The sequence below is a fragment of the Pungitius pungitius genome, chromosome 5 (genome assembly GCF_949316345.1).
Source record: "Pungitius pungitius chromosome 5, fPunPun2.1, whole genome shotgun sequence".
In the NCBI taxonomy this organism is placed as follows: domain Eukaryota; kingdom Metazoa; phylum Chordata; class Actinopteri; order Perciformes; family Gasterosteidae; genus Pungitius; species Pungitius pungitius.
The window spans coordinates 11,756,386-11,770,153 of NC_084904.1; the positions used below are offsets into that span (position 1 = coordinate 11,756,386).

General features: G+C 45.4%; 1 protein-coding gene across 4 annotated transcripts in view; it reads right to left on the minus strand.

Annotated features, from left to right (window-relative positions):
• fam222aa (family with sequence similarity 222 member Aa) overlaps positions 1–13,768 on the minus strand; it is a 43,578-nt gene that overhangs the window by 10,061 nt on the left and 19,749 nt on the right. For 2 of the 4 annotated variants that reach the window (XM_037482857.2, XM_037482858.2), the window contains exon 2: positions 10,124–10,266. In XM_037482857.2, coding sequence (XP_037338754.1) covers positions 10,124–10,220 — 97 coding nt within the window. In that variant the 5' untranslated portion in view covers positions 10,221–10,266. Of the gene's footprint in view, positions 1–9,563; positions 9,683–10,123; positions 10,267–10,411; positions 10,498–13,768 lie in introns of those variants that run through there. The other 2 variants (XM_037482859.2, XM_037482860.2) reach the window with 2 other exon arrangements.

Below are 13,768 nucleotides of genomic sequence, written 5' to 3' on the forward strand. Positions count from 1 at the left end.
ACAGAAGAACTTGTTCCTCACGCTCAAACAAACAGTGACAGAGATAAATAAAAAAAACATGGGGTCAGCTTCAGTCCAACATCAACCACGATCACTTGGAGCCATTTCCCCCAGAGGGGGACAGTCCCTGTTAAATGTGTGTGAGCCAGGAGGGGACATTAGCTGCTGCATTGATCATGTGACTTTTCAACCTTCATGCTACGCTATATTGGTCTCGTTTTTCCACTGCACTTTTTATCGGGGGGGGGGGATACAACAAAGGTTCCCCACAGGATTCTTCAGATGTGTGGTGTGCCTCATAGATCACTGGGTGAGCACGCTGTCCCTTTTATTCACAAGTCTAGTAACACATTCCACAACTAATGGACACTTTACCCTGAACCTCACTGTAATTAAATTGTTCAAATGAATGATCTAATGCTATAACAATCTTCAATCTCCCGGCTTGGAAAATGTCTGACCCATCAAATGTTCTGCAGCCTAGACAGGGCAGATGGATCAGCATTGCTCCATGGACGAACCCTCGACTTCGGGGCTGTTGTTAAGCTCTTAGCAGACAGAATCAGGTTCTTCTCCGCACCTTCGTTAGCCTACTGTAGAAGGACAGGCAGAAGAGGGGAAGCCAGAGGCGCCTTCGCATCCTGAACAATACCTGCCTTGTGCTAATGGAGGTGTCATCTGGCACAGGGCTGATTAGTCAGCGATTACAGCCAGGCCTCAATTGCCGTGACAACTGCTGCAAACACAATGGGCCCTGATAGAGCCAGCTGTTTGGTCCTCTGCAATTAACCCTGCATCCCACTCGTCTCCGGCAGTGCGCTGCCTCTAATTGACTATCGGGCACACAAAGCAGGGGTTGTCGGCCAGACCCCCTGGACATATCCAGCCCCCCCCCCCACCCCTCTGCCGAGGTAGAGATGATAATAATAGAGGCGTCCTGTGGACTCAGCCGCTAGTCAATCAAAGCCTCAGAGACCCACAGGAGCTTCCTGAGGAGAGAGGGAGCTGAGGAAGCACATGTATGAGCCAGTGATCAACAGGGTACAGCAGCCTTGCAGGGGGCAGACATGTTGAATATGCCCTCAGCTGGAGGACTAATCAATTCAAGTGCACGTGAGGGGAAAGGGAACCCTGCTGCTTGCTTGATATCAGAAAAGCCATTTTAGGAACACTCAACTCCCTCTGTTCATCTCTAGGTTGATTTTCTGTGCAACAACACAGCGAGAAGAAAATCAAGGCAATTATTTGTCAGGCCTTTGCTATCTATAATTGCAAAGATAAAAATCAAACTGCATTGATTTCTTAGAGGATAGAGCTGTCTGAATTCATAGCTGCTTGTGTCATCATAACTATCAAACAAATGTGTATTGTAAGACAATGGAAACAAAAATGCAATCTTCACCAAACTCATCAAACAAGTCTTCTCGAAAATCTTTGTATTTCTTTTCAAAGAAGGTTGACTTAAAGATTGCATTGCATTCCAGTTGAACTGGGTTGGAATTTTCTTGTTCCATGTAGGAAATTGTTTAAGGATGCCGTCAACTCAGGTATGATGTGATTTCCAGCCAAGAATTCAAGCAATTTTTTTTAGCATACAAATAAATAAAAAACAAATAAGCCATATGTTTCACAGTTGCATTTAAACCTTTGTACATATACAAAAGGCGAAAACATAATTCGCATAAATCAATAAGTGTTAACACGAGTAAATATAATCAGTAGTTGGACAATGGGCGTAATGCTTCCATCACATATTGGGTTTTAACCAGCAAAGCTTTTTTCACAAATAGCAAAAAGGATAATGGGAATGTTAAAGCAAATCGGCACTCTGCTCTGTTGCAGGCACGCGGACGTGGCAAAATGTAAAAAATGGATTTAATCATTTAAAGAGAAAAAACTTGGACAAAACTCCAAAATCTAATCTTTTCCTTTCATTAAAACCAATCTAACCTCAGATTTAATTTTTCAATTTCCTGCAAAAGCAGATGGAATAATTACCCCTTCGAGAGCGTAATTTGGGATTTCCCCTCACCGGCTGCAGCATGGAGTAGTTAGCCAGCAGTGAAGCAATCCACGTGTGTGGTTAATACAGAGACAGACACACGGTACAGCTACTATTCTGTACAGTGTTTACATCAATATTAAGTGTTTGCATCAATATTAAGTAATAAAATGTCTTTCAGTTGCAATGTTAAAACAGCTAATAAGGTTTCTGTTATTACAGTTTTCCCCCAAGAAATGGTAAATATTATACCACTATTATACCAAGACACTGTCATGTTTACATTTTCTCGTTAAAATTTATCTCTACAGCCAGATGTTACTGAACCAGCCATGAAAATTAATTAGCTGGTTTGATGTGGCAACCTCAGGCTCTTTCCAGACAGACCCGGCTTTTATGAGCTGTAGGGGAAATGACTGAGAATTGATTGATCCTGAAGGACTCTTCTGTACACATAGACTGACACACACACACACACACACACGATAGATTCTGCCGACAGCAGCTGATCCAAACATTTTACCCTCCACTTGAACGGCATCATTTCCACTTAAAAGCTACATCTGCAAAAATCAGTAATAAAGAAGCAGGTGAATAAATGTGATACACAATTAAAACCATATTAATGTCTCCTTCGTCTCCCAATCTGTCTCTGCAGTTATCTTCCAGTCTCTCTCTCTTCATCTTTCTCTCCGTCTCTTCAGTCTCCCTCTTCGGTCTGTTCCCTCTTTTTCTCTTCATCTTCTTCTTCATTTCCCTCTCTGTCTCTTCAGTCTCGCTCTCTGGGTAAGTGAGTTTCATCTGGGGTGCTTGCAGGGCGAAATCACCTCAGGGCGAACACTTTATTATCTGTAGTCAAAGCGTCACCACAAATACCATTCTACACACACAAGTGTCACTTTCCATTTGTCTGCACTCTGGCTGCATTAGCGGAGCCGAGCCGGCACAGAGCCTCGACTCAAACGCACACAGCAGAAGAAAACTAACAGCGTGGGAAAGCACTCGTCCTGCATTCCTCCCCCATTAACACCACTGGCATCACTAGAGGAGAACTACCGCCTCCCACTTGAATTAAAAACATTATCAGCACTAATTGTTTTCAAGACAGCATTTGAAAAAGGAAGAGCTCTTACATTCATATAATGTTTAACGTATATTCAAAGGTGACTTAAGGTAATATGCCCCTATGTTAATTACTAATGATCTACCTGACCGTGCCCCAAAAACAGCACCATTGGGTAGTTTATGTCCTCTATAAACCACAAAGGAATGCAGGTCAGCAGCCGTTTTACTGGGACACCCGTACACCAAACAGACCAAAACGGGGGCAACATGTTTAGCTCACTCTACACACCATAAACAAAACGGAAAAACAAAGGGGAACAGAAACCACTACATGCTTTTTTTCCAGTCAAAAATATTGAATATTTCACCCTGGGAACAGAGACCCTCACAAACTCGACCTCATTTCAGGCATGAGTTTCACCCGACTCTTTTCATTTGCATTAATTTCTGGTACTGGATGGGCAACATCAGATATTCTAAATGGAAAAATACCTAGATCCCTCACAAAAATGTGTTCTGTTTAATAATCAAGTTTGGCTGTAGGGCTTATTGGTGCATGGTTCTGCATAGATGAGGGGGGGGACCTGGGCCCCGAGTCTGTGGCCCGCCTGTGATGAGCCAACCCTCAGGCCTGCCTGGGCCACTCTCATTGTGCATACAGCATGGTCTAAGCAGGGCTTATCAGCAAATACCCCGAGTCAGCACAAGCAGCAGGGTGGTTATGCGTTGCGACTGGCACACCAGCCGATATTGTCATGTGCGATTAGGTCTGTGCTCATGGGCCTGTAAACTCATTCCTATGGCATCATAGTCAACCCTAACCCCCTCCAGTTACGTCCCTGCCTCTCTGCTGCCCTCTCCCCATTCTCACGTTTTTCATTCAGCCCTGCAACTTCACAATGTAACCTCACTGAACCTTGTAAAACGCTGTGGTCCAGTGTAAACTTATACAGAGTCAAAATACAATAACAATTTAGACTAGTTTAATTTCCAAAACTAATCTTTGCATCTTAGCCAGCTCAGTACAAAAGGGTCACCCACAAGTCAGAGCTAGTAGTCTGGGCACTGGGATTTTTGTCTGGGTACACCTCTCCATATGACACGGCTGATAGAGATGAACGAAGACCGGTTTGTGTAAGAAAGAAAGAAAAAACTGATTAAAACATTCAGTGATGAGGCGAAAAGACACAGAGCCAAGAAAGAAATACAACAAGGAAAAATCCTGACCTCAAAGATTTATGTTAAACCCACCCTGTCCTGCTTTTAAGAGAATATGCCACGCTGTGACACTATTTTCTCAAAGGGTTACATGTACAGCCAAGAGGGAGCAGCGTTCACACTCATGCACAAACTCAAATGGACGCAGCAACAACACACACAAAAAGGTTGAGATTGTAAGCACATAAAGTGATAAGAAAAGGAACCAGTGCAGAGAGCGGAGAAGGAAGAAAAACGAGGGAGAGATGAGGAGAGGCTGGAGGCGCCTGGGCCGGCCTGTCAGACTGGAGGAAGTGCTGGTGCACAGGCCTGCAGGTAAATGGAAGAAGAAAGGCGCCTGCAGGCTGCCGGAGGCAAGCCTAGGCCCTTCTGTTCCATCATTTAGGAGACAAGTCCTTCACTGATTCCCAATTAATATTTAACACTGCACAGACAACAAGGCACTCGGCTGCAGTACACATGCCAACGAAAGGAGAGGAGAGACAATACATAAATGGGTAGTTACATTTACAGTAAGCAGGGAATTAACAGAAGGAATGTTTTATTTACAAAGTGCTCAAAGCCAAAATCTGTCAATTAATGAACTTTTATTCAATCCAGCTATTGGACTGTGCCTTCAATACTTGATTACATTGTACTTTTGCTTGCAAGTTACCCTTTAGGGTCGATAACATGTTCAGTGGCAAGCAAAGCAAACCGTTGTAAAAAGTCCCACAGGAGCGATGCTTTCAATGCCAATCAGTTAAAATTCCCATGCATTGTTCACTAAACCCTCTGCACTATTAAAGTGAACTAAAATAACCACAGCCGGGGACGGTATCAACGTTCTGCAGGTAATTAGTCAGATGCTGTTGGCCCTGGACAGAGACCTCTAGGAACAACATACTGATCAATATTCACCTCCTGTGAACTTGGCCCACAAGTTGGAATGAGTGAGATCATTTACTGCATTCAAAATGGACAGATACAGCAATGGTAGTTGTCATTTATATAACAATCAGCTCTACGCGAGGGTGTACTTATAAAACAACTTTATATTGTTTAGTAAACGTTTGTTTTGCAGACAATATGAATATCTTTTAGATATGCTGTAGCCTCTTCATGATTTGGATGAAGTAACAGGACAGAAATAGAAGAATAAAGGTTGGAAATCTAGTTCAAATGCTATGAAAGCTGTTTTCCAACTGACAATGTTGGCCCAAAACCATCAATTTCTATTTAGAGTCTTGTTACGAAGAAATAACGTGGGCTAACCATTTCCTGTGGGACCGAAAGGGACTGTGGACACTTTCTGTCCCCTCTCTCACACACATCCCCCTCCCCCCCTCTGCCCCCCACACACTTTCTGGCAGGCAAAGACAGAGGGCGTCCATGCCTTGCACCTGGGATGCCCAAATGCCAGCTCGGAGGCTTTGGAACCAGAAACCCATTTTTCAACCCAAGTCCCGCTGTGACCAAAACTAAAGCATTGCCCGTCTTCCTCAAGCTCACCTCCCAAGGCAATAATACTGTGTGTGCCCCCCCCCCCCCCCGTGTTCACGGCAGAAGGCAGAGGGCAGAGGGAAGGCATGGCTCTGTTTGATGCCACCAGCCGGAAATGATCTTCTGTGTGCCAGCACTAAGGACACCGACATGACAGAAGAGCCAGTGGATGCACAAAGTAAGACCAATACAGCTAATATCACAGGGCAGTACCTATGAAATAAAGTGAAGCTTGTTTAATACTCCGAATTCTGCAATATAGCAATGGGATAGAGGTGTGAATTATATATTTCATGTGAGTATGCACACCCCAAAATGAGATTGCATAAGTAGGCACCCAGCAGGATGCAGGCCATGGACAGCTGTCAATCAACTTTCACTATGAAAAATATCCCCTGACCTCTGCTTCCCTGCTACAGGAACTGTGGAATAATGGCACTCTCTGTGGGCCCTCTTTGGAATTCCAAATGGGATTTAGGAACAAGGTAGTTCAATCAGTGGGAAAAGGTCAAGCGCATGCAGATCCTTTCTCCCTTGCTCCTTCTCAATTCCTTTTCCCCAGTTCCACTTTATGCCCTCCACCCGCAGGCCACTGAGGCAATCAGGGGAAGGCTTGTTATTTCTGCTGCTGCTGCTGCTCGTGACCACATTTACATTTTCAACCAAAAATTATTTTATTTTTCCTACTACTGTTGGAAATGCTGCAATTTTCCCCCTTGCACTACCTCAGAGATGGCTGGATGTCATTACCTGAGCATATCCCCTCTCTCTGGTTGAGGAAGAAAAGCTGCTAAAAGCAAAGCAAACTAATGGTTCTGGCAGCTCCGGCTACAGAGGCACACGGCTATTAGGAAACCTACAATCCCCAGGTGAACTCCCATACTATGCCCCCGAGCTGTGTGTGTGTGTGACATGTCCAAGTTGTCTCTGCCGATCCAGCGCAAAGAGGACTGAACGCGGGCTGACATCGCATGAACCTGGGATATCGGGCCTTCTGGGAACTTTTTATCTACGCAAAGGCTGATAGGCACTGCAGGCCTCCCGGGTGGTGCTGCAGTGGTTTACGACTGGATGTGTGCTTGTGTGTGTACGTCTCTGTTACACAGAGACAAATTCTGGACTTGACACCAGTTGATTTGAGAAATGACTGGTTTTGAGTCGTTTGATTTCCCTGCAGCTGCTTTCGTCACAATGTGAACAACTTGTTGTCTCAATTAGAGTTACTCAAGTAATTGAACGCAATAAGAAGTAGGTTGAAGCACTGCGTGTGTGGGGGTGGGTTTGGGGTGCAGCCAGGCCCCCGCTGGGGTTAGAGACACAAAGGAAAACCCAAGTATAGCCCCAAGTCTGATTCAATCAGAGCAAAAATGGGAGGGGCAGCAAGCTGTGTAATTAACGAAGGCAAGACCTACAGCGAACGGCCATAGACAGTCTCATAAAATGGCCGACCGTCCTCTAATTCAACCACTAAGTAGAGAATCAACTGATGAAAACCTGCTGTAATCTGAAAACACTTCATTTTGAAAATTAACCAGGCATAAATATTACCACTGAATAGTCAATTGAGGGATTCTGGCCGGTTCTTTCTTAGCAGACATGAGTAATTGCTGTGTTGGCCAGACTTGTAGGCAGGGTACGGATGGGGCCAGCTGGGCCTCCCGTCCTGTCATCTCCATGTTACTCCTCACAGGACCGGTGCTCTTCCCTCTACCCTTCTGGAGCACGGCTTCAGCAAAGCACAGCAGAGGACGCGGATCAAGGAGAGGGGTGGGTAGCGAGGGAGGTCGCCGCGGGCCGAGGGGGGGGGGGCGCAGGGTCAGTGGCATTCGTTCAGCCCTCTCTCCTCGCAGGGCCTCTCTCTCTCTCATCTGTCTGGATGGGCGCCCTCTCTCTGGGGCACGACGCGATGAGAGGCCCTGGCTCCGCGGACGTCTCTGCCTTTCATGTCTCCATCTAGGGCAGTGGTAGAGAGACGTGGAGGGGGCACGCTAGAAATGTCACCCATAAGGGGGGATTTAATTAAAAATGACGGGGGCTGGCGCTGGAGAGTGCAGCCACATATGCGTGGAATTTGGGCTGGTGGAAGCAAGTGACTATGATTTATAATTTAAGTAATGATCTGCACTCCTTTTAATTTCAAGGCCAAAGAAAAAAGTATCAAAAGGCTGCCTCTGTGAGGCTAATCCAATATGATATTTTTAAGGGCAGGCGGTCAATGGCTTTTTGTGGCTCTTTCTCCCCTCCCCTTGTCCGTCTTTCCCAATCTCCCTTTGCCACTCCCTCCTTTCTCTCCTCACTCTACAGTACAATCCCCCCCCCAGCGACAGAGTGGGCTGTGATAATGGAAACATCCAGCTCTCCGCCTCCCGTTTCTCCCGCTAAGCTCCGTACGCTTGGGGGAAATTGATTGTCTAGCGAGCCAATCTGAACGCTTCCAGCTGATGGTAGAGCCAGTTAAGTCCTTTTTTATTGAGGATATGAGGGATTTTTAATGGGAGTCGCATCAATGATCTGGGCAGCCGCTCGGTATCTACATGCAGGGGCTTTTTCTAAAAACGTTCCTTGCCCTCTCATTGCAACATTTTTCCGCCCCAGTCCTCACACCATATGCACACACCCATGCTCTACTGTTGTGTAAAGATGCAAATGGAACAGCTCACCTCTACCAGGTAATCCCCTTCCTGCATTCTCACTCACTCTAGTCTATTAAAGGGGGGCACTCTGGTATTCCCCAGGTCACTTTACTCACAACCCCCATTCCAAAATGGCACAAACTGGGCCACGGACAATTAATCATGGGGACCTGGTCAGCGTGGTGACCTGAGTGTGCCCACTTCTGCAGCCAGACCCACTGACGGCCTTTGTGCAACCCTTGTGGGCTTATATGAACAATTGCCTTATTGAGGCCAAGAAGTGCACGGTAGTGGAAATACAAAACTTGCGCCTCTCTTGCCCCTCTAAGTACAGAAAGGAGGCTATTATGTCCAAACATCCTCATTATGAACCTCAAGTCAGTCTGTGTTAGTCATTCAATCAAAGGGTTTAACAGGTGGAGAAAGAGCAGGAGACAGATAGAGAGGGTCAGTGGGGAGGAGTGCACCGGGAAGGATGGAAACTGTTCTCTTTCTCTATTGATTTGAGTCCCGACTCCCACTGGCTGCTCCTCAATAGAGGACCCTGAGAGGAAGTGGGCTAATCCTGTGAAATTGGAAGGAGGGAATCGATTAAGACGACTGTTGAGCACTCCCTCCATTTCCCTCCCTCCCTCTCCTCGGCTTTGCCTTCTTTAATTCCATTTTGCACAGTTTCTCTTTGTCCTGTTTTTCACTATACCTCTCTGAAACCTCATTAGCGAGGCAGGTTGACCCCCAGTCAGCTCAAGAGCTGCCCCTTCCAAATGCACTTAGAGCTCTGTTTGTGTCTCTCACTGCATCTCTGTTTCACTAACTCCTATACAGATCCATAGGAGACATCCATACAGACTGGAAACAACCAGCAACAATCTGACACATGGACTACCCGGTCACCTTGTTGTTTGTGACACTCCTCTGTTGGAGGCAAGTGGAGTGTGATGTTGAGCTGATATGTAGCAAATTGGCCTGTGAGAAGCAGAGAACGTGGAATATAGTGTTTCACGTCTCTGCTGGGCTGGTTACAACGTCTGATGCAGGTCACTAAGGTCACTAAGGACCAGGCCGTCTTCAATAAAAGGAGAAAAGACACGTCTTACCTATATTTAGCTAAAAAGCACGCTGTCAATCAGAAAGCTTCTGTCAGAAATTAGGGAGAAACTCACCTCTCTGTTGCCTGACTGCCACAGTCCAGTCTAATCCCGGACGGATTAGAACTAGTTTTGCCGGCTCTGAAACAGTTTTCATCCCTGGCTCATCTCCGTCCCTTTACACCATTTTGTGAGTGGACAGAGGGTGGTGCTCAGGGAGCAAACAGAGCAGCTGTCATGCTTTACAGCCGGCCAGACACTGTAAATGTTTACAGACCCTCAGGGTCACCCAGGACCAGGGAGGCACATTACAGGCACTGTCTGTTCAGCCCTGTTGCCACGACTGCACAATCAGCACAGCTAAACAGCCCCCCTCACAATGAGTAGCCAAACAACACGGCAATCCAAGGTCTAAGTGCAGCGCGGACAAACTGTTTAGGATTCCTTCGAGTAGAGAGCGAACACAGTGACAAACAGAAACCGGAAAGTCCATTCTTTCTTTACTTTCACCCGTTTCCATCCTTCAACATGACCGATTAAATACAAATGCCTAACACAAGCCTCACTCATTTCTTGGCTTTGGGGGCGAGCTGAACTCTTGACCTCCATGGCTCCCAGTCACTTTGTTAACTCACATTTCCGTCCAAGGGCTTGCAGAGGCTCCAGAGTCTTGCTGGCACACAGCGGGTGCTGGGGTGGAGGGTTTTGCCTCCTCTGCAGACAGGCCAGCATGGCGAGGTGGGCACAGTACGACAGTCGGGGGAGTTATGCGGCCAACCTGGAGCAGAAAAAGAGAACGAAAGGAGAAAAAAAGAGGAACGTTGAGTTAGTTGCAGCAGGATGATTGGAGGTCAGCACTCCATGGCCGTGTTCGCTAAGCCAGCAGCAGCTGGCTCTGGGCTTGTTGGGCCGGGGGTTCTCACCCAAGATTTAATGGGGAAAGAATGCCTACAGCTGCCTGCCTCCGAGCTCTGTGTGCTGAATGATAAACACACACCTGCACTGGGGCAGCGTGGTTTCAGGCCAGTCACTCTGCAGCTTCAAACGGCGCATCCACGCGGTCATTCAACCGCATCTCCCGTCTACCACACCGGCCTCAAAACAAACACACAGGCGCACTCAGAAAGCAGAAACGCACAGGCACATCCCCTACGTTGCGTACATGGTGATGGATGGTGTTATCTATGGACAGCAAAAAAAGGGTAATGCTGAAAAAACAGCGTTCTGTCTGCTGCAACTTAACATGCAACAGCTCTTGGGGACTGTCAGGAAAGGCCTAGGGACTGAACGGTGTCTGGATGTATGCGCAGCTGTGTGTTGAACTGTATAGCTGTAAGTGTGTGTGTGTGTGAAATGCAATGGGTTGGGAGGGAGAAACTGCCAACCGTACATCAGGGCTAGTGACGGCACTAATCAATCTCCCTCTAGGCCATAAATCTCCAGCTCCACACTCCCCCGTCTCCCCACAGCCACCTTCACTATGGAACAGGGAAAGGGTTGCTGCTAGTTTCCTTTCAAGAAGCCCATCATGTGTGTGTGTGTGTGTGTGTGTGTGTGTACATATATATAATATATAGATAGATATAAAAACCTACTGCTCCCTCTCACAAAGAACCTCAACAATCGAGTAACATAGCAGACCTCATTCATCAGCAACATACCAGTGTCACATAACACAATGATGACTGATTACATGGTCTTCTACTCGGATTATGTGGCGGATGAGGACGTTTTAGGTTCAGATTGTGTTTTTATTTGATAAGGATCAAAATTCACTCCCCTGTAGTTCACTGAGGGGATATCCTTTGGTTTCAGGGAGCAAGGAGCCCTTACTGTACGGAATATATATCTGCAGAAGTCCAGTCTCACCTAAATAGCATGGCTGACTGTGTTGAAAGAAATGTGAGCTTAATCTTAGCTCTGCATGTGTTGGACCCTCATGTCCAAAATACATCGATATGAAACACTATCGTTTTCATCTGGGCTGGTTGCCTCTTATATTAAAGAACAGAGGCATATATTTTATCCGTGCTGTCAGTGCCAGCGTCTCCTGCCATGATGCGTGGCAGATTATTGAAAAATGATTTCTCATGCGCCTGTCACAGGCTTGTCACTGTTATTTATTTTCTCAGTGAATCACTAAATGAACATTTAGCCACCTGCCATCGATCCATTACTTAGTTTTATAGATTATCATTTAAAGAAAGCAATCATAATGATTAGAAGATAAATTAATGGTAGTTCTTAAAGCGCCAGCTCCTGTTCACTCTCATTTCAGGAACAAAGCAAATTATAGAACACCACTTAAAAAAAAAACTCCCAATTTTGAGAGACTAACGGAACATTTAATCAAACTGACATTTAGACAAAAAAGTAAGGTGAATTTAAAATTCTATACTTGTATCTGAATGGAGTTTTATAGAATATTTTTGAAATTATTAAAGAATTCACATCCATTCAAGATGGTTCAATTGCTGAATTTCTTCTTTTTAAATTATGCTTAAACATTTAACCTTCCTGAAAAGGAAAAATGTGTTCTTCAGATTCTGAACCCACTGAATGTGTTAGAATATAAAAATGTAAATTGCATCTTTTACAAGATAATTTAAATCCGAACTGACTGGATTTTCATGAAAAGGTGCATTTGTGTAAACTTTAACAGCCCTCCTTATACAGATGCTGTGTAAAGTGCTAAAGTGGGGATTGAGAAATTCACGAAGGAAGCAAGACAGACAACCGCAACACAATTTACTCCCTATAATTAAGGTTGAATGCTTTTCCAGGTCTGAATAGTTGAACGATTAGAAGCAGGTGTTACAGATGCAAGCAGAAATTCAATCTTTCACACTCAAAAAAATTTTTTTTAATCAAACATTTTATTTGACCTTCTACCACAAGGCTGAAAAATATGTAGGAAATATAAAAATGATGTACACTAAAACATTTTCTTCCTGATAAATGTAAGTAAATGTAATCTTTGTACTCTTGATAATTACACAGTTCACTCTCTCTCACTGACACACACACACTCACACCCGCGCTTACACACAAACACACACTGCAAATGGTAAGAGAGCGGCCACTCTATTTCTTGCCAGGTGCTTGAGCAAAAAAGGTCGCTTGCAGTGCCATTTCCTCTCTCACACAGGCAGGCCTGGTCCAAACACACAGGCACTTTGAGCTCATCACTGGCTATTCACATAATCCTTTCTCTGTGTCCTCTCTGTGAGGATACTAATTTCACAACGAGCCCATCCTCACAGCCCATTGGTTAAAAACATAGTGGTTGAGAGAGGAAAGGGACACATGGTGCGGATTGAGACTAAAAGCTTGTCTTTAATGGGGGATACCTCCACAGTTTCCCCCGCTCTGAAATGAAATACAATCGTGTAACCACCCTCCATTTTTCTCCATTTTCTGCTCACCAAATGTATTCTGAGGCATTATACTTCGCTGAAAGAGATCCACTTTTTTTCAATTCAATTTCAAGAACCAATTTTCTCCTATTATTGACTTTAAGAGCGAGGCAGAAGGAGCAAGTCTTTGGCTTGTTTGTCATGTTCCCCTTTCTGCTAATCTCCTCCTATTAGGTTATTGTACTACTTAGCAGATGTCTATCAGAGGCACAAAATTATCTTCAAAACCAAAAACCCTTTGACCCATCATTCAGCTGACCTAAAAACAGCCGTCATGCCCAGGTCAATCCCTGCAATGGTGCTGGGGTGAGAGCACACACACGCACACAAGACCTGCACTTCACTCACTCATCAAATCCACTCACAAGTCTCCTATTACACCAGTGTGGGGATATCTCAAAAGGCAGGATGTCTATCGGCTCTTTCCCATTCGGCCAACGCTGCTGCAGGGTTTGCGATGGGGGCGGAAGATCAGTCCCCTGAGATGAGGGAATAAGCTGGAATCAAGAGGCGGTGGGCTTGGCAGAGGGCTATTTCTGAGTTAAAAGGTTCTTAAACTGCAGAGGAGATCAGAGGAGATGGCTCCCCACGCCCAAAGCTGTCTGCTCAGATAAGCATCCTGCCAAGTGTGGGGTGCAACAGGATGGTCACGGGTGAATAGACAGTGAGTACGTGTGTGTTTTCAGCGACACACATTTTGTGTCAAAGAAAGAATGAAGCAGCTGAGACTTCTGCTGAGTATTGAAGCCTCACTACATTGATGTAGGGGAAAACTGTACCAAAAGATGACCGAATGGTCAGATTCATTCAGTCTTAATTAAGTACTGTTTGATCGGATTTCTGAGTGCAAAGCACTTGCACAGC